Genomic DNA, 9,349 nt, shown 5'->3' with positions numbered 1-9,349 from the left:
AACTGAGAGCTACGGTATATAGGAAAACTGAGTACAGCTACAGAACCAACAATGTATAAATCCTGGAAACTCAAAGAAAAGTTGATCCAGCATTATGGGGATAAACTCATCTTCATTGAACGTCCTGGAAAATCTGATCTGATCTGTTCTGGTGCCATGACTGTTGGCCATGCAATGAGAGAAGCTTCTCTCCTCAGAGAAAACATAACAGAAGACAGGGAGACAATGCCTCCACAGAGAACAGAGACCCTCACTGACACTCAAATCCTCCACCAGGGTGCAGGTATATTGAGGAAAACTATGGAAAAGGTTGAGCATGAGCCTCAATTCTACATAAGCAGTTACAAGCTTTCCCTTCTCCAGTGCAGTGAATATGTGCCAAACACTCTGTATGATTTTGTGAACTGGTGTGTCAATGCAGGTGCATTTAAAAATGTGCAGACCTGTGATGAGGACCCAGCTCTGAAGAATAACACAAGTGTTATAACCTTTTGCCATGATCTAATTGCACAATGCTGCAGCAGACGTACACCTATCACACTCGGACTTGGGATTATGATCCATCATGAGTTTGGCAGCAAGGCCCTTATCAACAAGATACACATGATGGGTCATTGTGTGTCGTATGATGAAGTGCGTCAATTTCTCACATCAGCTCCATGCCATACATCTTGCAGAGTCATTATTCCCGCATCATTGTGAGGACTGATGATACAGATGTGGAAGTACTGCTCATATATTATGCAAGCAAAGAAATGTTTGGTTCATCTCTGGTGTACATGCATACAGGCCATGGAATGAGAGAGAGATATGTCCCCATCAACACCATATCTGAGAAAATTGGAAAAGACATGTCTAACTGTCTACCAGAATGTTATGCACTCACTGGCTGTGACACAACAAGTAGTTTGTACAGAATAGGAAAGACAACAGCATTCAACAAACTCAAGACCCATCTCAGCGAGCTCAAAGATCTGGCCCATTTTGGACTCTCTGCCAGCTTGGAAGAGAATTTGCGCTACTCCTGTATGGAAAGAAGAAAATGGAAAATGGATTGATGTGCACAAACCTGGATGAACTGAGGTTCATAATTGCATCAACATCAGATACAGCCTCTGCAAATCTGCCGCCAACAGAGGATGCATTTCAGCAGCATGTGCAGAGAGCAATGTTCCAGACAGCGGTATGGTGTCACAGCCACATGCCCAAACCCCTGTTATGGAGTCCTATTGGCAAGGGGTGGATTATCAGAGATGGGGCCATTCAACCTGTCCTTTTTACAAAACCCCCAGCACCTACAGAAGTGAGAGACATCACTCACTTATATTGCAAAGATGCAAAGTGTGGAGAGAGTGGAAGTGGCAGTGCCTCTCTGTTGGCCTTCCCTGTACAGAGTTCTGCACCTGCTGTGCAGAATGTCAAAATGTGTCCCCTGATGTTTGAGGACTTTATTTAATTGTACATTGAATTAAGGTTCCAGTTTTAATAAAACCTGTACTATTTACACCTATGTTTTAGAGGCTTGCAATTTAGAACTAATACACTTTATTTTATTGGGTTACTCTTATTCTGACTATTTGGTGATGTAGTTCAGCCACCTGGTATTTCCCTCTCCAAATATGATGACCATCTGAGTGAGCATTCTTAACTTATAGGCAGGGGTGCACATAACTTTTTGGGGCCAGTGCTCAGAGGAGCACCTAGGGATGCTGCTTGGTGCTCCCCGAGCTCGCGAGTCACGACCCGTCCCACAGGATGGATAAAAAAGGGATACATGGATAACTTATATTAGCAAAACAACATTTATTCATAAATAAAGATGAACGAACAAATTATTGTGTGCAGAACAAAAGAAACAAATGCAAAATCAAATGACTGCTCTTTAAGCATGAAAGTCTGTCAGACTCCTTTAAACACAATGAAATCAACTGACATCTCTTTAAGCACTGCTCTGTTCTGTAAACACTGAAATCAACTTTTCAACAAAAAGTTACAGCCTAAGCATTTATTTATGCTACAAGCTTAATCATCATCATCACTGCTCTCTTGACTGCTGTTATCACTGTCCTCAATTTCAACTATGGTAGAGGATGTTGTAGGCTATCACTTTAAATAGCTCATTATTTTGATTGTGCAACAAAGTAATTTTTTTTTCTAATAGAATTCCCAACCATATTCCCTGGGTCAGGGGTCGAGGTGCGATAATAAAGCTGTAAAACAAACGTCTGAACGTTTGAAAGCTTCAGAGAAAAGAAACGTGTCCCTTTTAGCGACGAGTCGTTCGGGACTGAATTTTCACGTGGCGACGTGATAACCGTGCGATACGCGATACGCGGAATGAAAGTACGAGTTACGATACTTTCCGAATGTTTTCGTGAGGGGAGTCGCCGGTCGACTGTTGTGATGGATTACTCGTCGGGCCTTCGGCTGAGGGGACGGCAAATACTTACTTAGTGGGGCTTGCAGTGATGCGGCAGTCAGCAGTCAGCAGTTGGATTTTGAGGAAGTAAATTCCTCTCCCAGCTGTTGGTGCGCCAGAGCGCGTTCATGCGGCTGATCTGCCGCGCAGCATGCATTTTGGCGACGCATGCGCACTGGCGCACCAGTTATGTGCTCCCCTGCTTATAGGCTATTATGCCACTTATCCCCCATTCGGAATTTGACTGTATCAGAGAAGAGGTAGGCCCATGTCTAAAGAAATCTCATTTGCAATAGAACTGTATGAGATATTTCCATACAACTACTGGTTAGTGTTCAATAGCACCCTAGACAATTCAGTAATGATATATTTTTCAGGGATTTCTGTTTTTCTGATAAATGAGAGAAAAGTGATGGAGTCCTATGTTCCTGTCACCAAAAAGTAAAATTTCCGTCTAAACTAAAGCTAAGTTTACAGGACTATAATTCAGTATTTATTTAGGTAAATAGTTGTCTGACTATTTGGTGATGTAGGACAACCACCTGGTTCATACCTCAGCAAATCTGAAGAGGAAAAGAGTGACCATTCTCAAGTTATGGGCTTTTTTGTCACCTTCCCCATATTCGGTCTGGTCTAATTTGGCTCTTTTTCAGGGATTGGGGCAGCTCTAAAGAACAACCCAAAAAACATATTTTCCCCCAAAATAAAATTTGACAACAATCAATTTCATTAATGGGAGACCCTAAAGATAAGCAAAATCATTGTTGTCATTTGTTCTACCTCGGGTAGGGGTATCTCGAAAACTAAAGCCTTTTTTGAGGACTTGCTGCTAGACTAATAAGATTATTGCGCGAATGCTATTAAGGATCGTCTGGTTTAATGATTATAAATGAGGTATGACATTAATAAATGTTATATGATATGATAACCTCAACACTTAAGGAAAACAATAAGCAATACATGTTGTATCGTGAAATCAAGAGGATGGTGGTTGTGGCCAACCAGTGGAGTGCAGCAACCTGGTCTCACACGGCAGACGTCAGGATTCGAGGTCTGTCGTTCGCATCCAAACGTCGAATTCCGACGTGACATTGTCGTTCTGAAAGCGCAGGGGTGCGCCTGTTATGTGCGCCTGTCGGGCTGGCATGGGTGGCACAATTTTGAGAATTTAACACTTAATTCCCTGCATTCTGGTCAATTTGTATGCACCATTTTGTGCTTTTTATTACCATTTCTGTCTCCACTACCCAGTGGCACCATACAAATGTAATATTAAACTCCCATATTTATTCTTTAAACAAACAAATCTGGGGGAGTGGTCGGAGTTAACGAGATATTGTTCCAATCCATTACCTGGCCATGACCTGGCTGTGAAAAGTATGAAAAGTTTGCATTGCCTAGCGTGTAGGCCCGTGAGAAATTAAGAGCATATAAATCACTAGATGCCTACAACTATGCAATCTGTGGTCATGTACAGTACATCAAATACCATGACATAGATTCTAAATAAGAACAATATTCCATTTGCTATTCAGATTCCCGGGTGGCGTTATTTGCCGATGTCAGTATACAGATTCCGGGGTGGCGTTATTTGCCGATGTCCGTGTGAGTCGTCCGCGAATATGCGTCTTCCTCTTTGCTGTATTTGTCTGCTTGACTGCATCACGTTGTTTATTTATAAATAAGAACAATATTCCATTTGTTCATTTGCTTTAATGAAATGACTCTGCGAAATGACAATAATTAAACAAGTCCTGAGCAGGGCTAACGCAGGTGTAAACATTAGAACAGTAGTCTATCTATTTCCCTTTCCGGTGCGTGCACCTAAACATAGACAAGACAACATTTGATAACATAATGATCGAATTTGTTGACATTATCCAACATTGCTGCCCTAAACACCAATCGTTTTCTCTTGTTGCAGGGTAAGGAAAACATCATAGATGTTATTTTCCTAATTGAAGTCAGAATTAAATACTAAACGATTATTAGATATGTCTTTGCTTCTCAAAAGACCTTACCTGCGGCCTATTATATTGGTGTTCAAAAACAATAGCCTATATGAATTATGGGGAGTTGGTGACATGCGATGGGCAGAACAGTTTGAGGTATATTAGCTGGTCTACAATAACTAGGGTTTATGAAATCAACACTTACACTAATTATGTTCTCTTGCACCGTAAGCCTACAAAGACATGATGAAAATGAAATGGTCCCCAAAAAACCGCGCGAGAAGGCTGCTCCCTCTCGCAACGGAAGGTGGTGTTGTGGTACTTGAAACGAGAACATGTTACCCGGGAGTGTTGCTTCGGTCGTATTTGAACTGAGAAGGATTATTGGCAGCGCTTACGGTACATGTGGCTTCATGCCATAGTGTTGGGCTGCTTTTGTAACTAGAATCAACAATAGCCTACATAATAGCAGACAAGTTAAAACAATTATTGCGTTTACGACACTTACGAAACTGTTAAAAAGGCCTAACTTCAGCAACGATGGCAACAACATCAGTGATAATGGAGATAAACATATTCCAAACAATAATAATAACTCATTTTGATATATGGCTATTGCATTAGTGCTATATATAATGCAATTGTTATAGGCCTTAGTTATAATGGTAAATTATTGTAATGAATCAGTATATTGTAGGCCTTGAAAATGTATTAGGCCTATTAGAATGATCAATGTGCCTATTAACCCACAAGACGTTAAAATGACTCTCTGACTTTGTTGACCTTTTTCCTTTATGCAGCTATGAAGGCATGCATTGCTGCGTTGTAGTAATGTCTAGGTTGTCTAAGTTGTGTCCTGTGATAGCCTACAAGTTGTTCAACCTTTCATCAAGAACCAAAGTATTGTTTGAGTAACAATATGAATAACTGACAGACGCATACTGGCTGTCTGATGACGAGAGGCTAGACTATATTTTATTTTATTCCTCGTTTATTTTCAACTTTTAAATCTGTTATTATTATTATTATTGAAATAATTTCATAATAATTTAAAAAATGTATACAGGCCTACTGTCCCCCAGCTTTCCTAGGGTCTGGCTGCTGAGCAGAGAGTAACGACATGCTCTCACTAACTACCCGTTGTGATCTTTTGGATGATATAAACAAGCGGTTTTGTTTTCTTGTGGGCTTCAGGCATGATAGAGAGGGGGAAACGAAAGAAAGGCACCCTTTTTAAAGAAGCGACAGATCCCTTTGCCTCCTTTGTGTGAGATTTCCCTTTCAGACGCAGCGTTCATCCGTGTGATTCTCAAGTTATTGTCATTACTTGTTTATTAATTGATCCCTCCTGGGTGAAATTGAGCGGTGTGCAACTCCTACCTCGGGGCTATTATAGGCTATATTATAGGCCTATTTTGACAGAGGACTAGATAGAACGTGGGTACAACTTTTATATTATCTCCGAGAGAATCGTGGCCATTTCAACATAGCACAATAATGAATAATCACATTGATGTTGTTGCCTGTTAATCTATTCATGCTGTTTATCAGGAGATATAAGTAGTTTCTCAACAACAGAAATGGATGCCCGCATGTTCACGATAATGCGTGTGCGTGTTGCAATTTGGACTGAAAGCAAACGAAAGCAGAGAAGAAAAACTGTTGCACGTCCTAGTCCTTCATTGACATTTTAGGAATGATAAAAGTTCCGCCTTGCCTGGAGCTATAGCCTCGCTGGAGCCGGCTCTCGTCTGCGGCAGATTGCCTTTGCTCATTATAGCAATTATTTTACTCCAATTTAACCCCTGCCTGAATGGTATACGCTAAACGAGAGGCTGCTGCGGAGTGGCCTGTGTAGACATATTACACACACAAAAAAAAATAAGGCTTCGCGATGGCAGCAATTGACGTGAGCATTTATTATTATGTTCAAAAATCGTTACTCCTATAGTTCAGGAATGTCAAGTAGCCTATATTTAGGTGTCGAATGACGACTGCTAACACACCGCAAGTGGCGTCTCCAGAACTTAGGTGTCACTTGGGTAATTTTACGCCTTAAATAGTCGATAATGACATTCAGTCGAATCGTTTACAGGCAATTTAGCCCAAGACCCAATCTCTAATTTACCGCACTGTTTTTAAGTCTGCACAACTGGTTGTCCATGTTGGTCCCCCCCTGAGCTCTCCTGGCGCCGACACAATCTGGGTGAGTTATTTCAAAGCAATGGACAACAGCTGTAGAAATACATTCCGCGTTCTGCTCAGCGAAATGACATTTGACAGGTTTAATTCACAGTGTAATACTTAGGCCAACACAGCAATATTTAAGCTGTTTTTAACGAGCACAGAAATGTGGTGAAAGACGTCTCGGTAAAAGTGGAGTCTACACTAAGGAGTCTACACTGTCTCGGTAAAAGTGTGTTGTTAAATGTAAGCTTTTAGTTTCATGTTCAATGTAGCTCTGGTGGCCTACACTCATTAAATAGCGGACACGGTTTTAGAGTAGCCTATTCAGTTTTTAAAGACGTTCATAATACAAAATAGCCTACCTCAAGTTAAGTTGATTAGTGAAGCCAATTTGCACTCGTTCGATTACCTTGAGCGTGAAGTTGTTGTCTACTCAAACCACTCATCTGATTCAACAACATGAATAATATGCTTTTGCTCACATGCATGTTTGAGTTTCAATTAAGTCACCGTTGTTGTCAAATTATTCTTATGTCAGTCAAAACGTACAACTGCTTCATGAAAAAGAATAAACAATTTATTGTTAATTTATGTCACAAATATATTCATAATATAAATGAGGATATTTTGCAAATATACAGTATTTTACAGTACACAAATCCCTTCCAAAGGGAATCATTAAAACAACAGACAGTGCTGTTATCATTAAAACAATGCTGTGGTTCTCCAAATTTAGCAAAGAGCGTTCATTGACATTGGATTCAGTAAGCCACTATGTTACGCATTGACATGAATGCAACATGAAAATAGCGTCTTGTGTGTCATTCGTTTGAAGAGTGATAATAAGTGATGAGAGCCCAACCTACCTGTGGGTCTTATTTGTTGTTGCAAAACCCCATGCTGGTGCGTAAACGTTTCATACAGTTTTGTATGGACTCTGGGTAGCCCGTGAAATGCTTAGAGAGGCTTAGCGAACCAGCCATGGCATCAAACTAATGGCAGAGGGCTACACTCATGGCACACATATCGTCTGCTAATGACTATCCAGCCATGATATGTAATACCAAAATAGTCTGAGTCTGTATCACTTCTGTCAACTTCTTGATTGGCATGGTTCGAGTCGAAGCACTTCAAAGTCAAGATGGCACGTATGTCCTTGGTTCAGTTCAGGCGAGGTGATACATGCTGTATCCGACATGAGCAGCGTACAGCCCCATGGGAGAGACCGGCAAGGAGTGCCTGTGATACGGATGCGACCCTCCGTAGGACGCGGGGACGTGCGCACCGAGCGGAAAGGAAATCCCGAATGCCGGAGGCAACATAGGCTTGGCTGCCATTTTCAGCTTTTCCAGTTCTGCCTCCTGCAGCCTCTTGGCTTTGGCTCTCCTGTTCTGAAACCATATTTTGACCTGGGTCTCCGTCAGGTTGAGCGAGCTGGAGAACTCCGCGCGCTCAGCGATGGAGAGGTACTGCTTTTGGCGGAACTTTCTTTCCAGAGCCAGGAGTTGGGACGTGGTGAAAGGGGTCCTGGGCTTTCTGTTCGTCTTGTGCTTTCTCAGTGGACACGCCGGTGGACTTAGTCTTCCTGCAATAACCACGACAAACAACTTTAAAATCTGCCCTGACAGACTGACAAACATGTGTACAATTTATCTGGCAGCGCTAGAATTTTCCTTTTTAAACTTCCCATCAGTTTCATGGCAACTTTCTACTGAACGAGACATTGTATTGTCCTCCGTCCTATAGACGGTTAACTAAAGGCACGATATTATGTACAGCAATGATGTACAGAAGTGGCATAGATCCATAAAACTGTATCCGAATGTGTAGCATACGCATACGCATAAACCTACACTGGCATTTTCAATAAAATAAAAAAGTAGAGAACTTACGCGGAGGAGTGGGAGAAAATCCAGGACTCTGTATCCAAGAATCCCTGTCTTTCCTTTCTGGGCTCTCGGGTTTAACCAACGCGTCCTCTCGCATGTTCATAATGTCGCCTACCGAGAACGGCGATCCGATGGCCAAGGAGGGGACCGATTTATCCAGACTCGAAAGGGAGCTCATCCTTGCGCCCAGCGCCTGGGACGTCCCCGCGACGGATGATCCATCTGTAGATGACAATTCTCGGCTCGGTTTCCTGTCGGCCATCAACGCTTCCACGCTGAAAGGTAGAATAGCGACTTTCGGCTTTCCAGTCTCCTCCGCGACACTCAGACTGGTCTGCATCTCGCCTCTGCCAACGAGAACCGAGCGGGAGGGAATGTCTTCGATTTTCAAGCCAACGGATAGAGCTGACATGGTAATAGTTGGGGCCATACAAGTCCGGCTTGTGCTCGAGGTAGAACACTCCTATGTATCGAAAAGTGAGTCACAGTAAATCGCTTAGGTTTCTCCTAAACTGATGGCATCCTCATGCTTATCTGACTAAAGTAGCGTGCACTGCTATAAGGCAGGCTTGGGGAGGACACTGTCCAATCAGCTAGGAGGTGGGTGGGTCGCCGAGATTCCAGTCGAGTAACAATCTCAGCGAACCGACTGGGAAAGTAAACAATCAAGCTGTATTTTGCAGTTGAGAATATACAAACTTATTTACAAATTCTTAATTGAGCAGCATAGCCATTAGATTAGCCATGTCATCAAGAATGATATGTAACAATACAAATAATATATGATGATGATACTAATAATGATGATAGTATTAACAACCTATGACATAGAGGTAGGCTAGTTATGGTGGTAAACTATTGTTGCTGGCACAAAACTATGTTACTATATGTATATCTGTATA

General features: G+C 41.9%; 1 protein-coding gene across 1 annotated transcript; it reads right to left on the bottom strand.

Annotated features, from left to right (window-relative positions):
• Nucleotides 1–7,724: 7,724 nt before the first annotated feature.
• msx1a (muscle segment homeobox 1a) lies at nucleotides 7,725–8,877 on the bottom strand (the record flags this gene model as incomplete). The annotated part of the gene is made up of 2 exons (XM_080528280.1): nucleotides 7,725–8,143; nucleotides 8,451–8,877. 2 exons carry the CDS (start codon nucleotides 8,875–8,877, stop codon nucleotides 7,725–7,727), a joined length of 846 nt encoding a protein of 281 aa, XP_080384406.1.
• Nucleotides 8,878–9,349: the final 472 nt, after the last annotated feature.

The sequence above is a fragment of the Nansenia antarctica genome, assembly GCF_963989245.1.
Source record: "Nansenia antarctica genome assembly, chromosome: 4".
Classification (NCBI taxonomy): Eukaryota; Metazoa; Chordata; class Actinopteri; order Argentiniformes; family Microstomatidae; genus Nansenia; species Nansenia antarctica.
The sequence above is the reverse complement of the archived record's forward strand: the minus strand, read 5'-3'. Positions and strand labels throughout refer to the sequence as shown.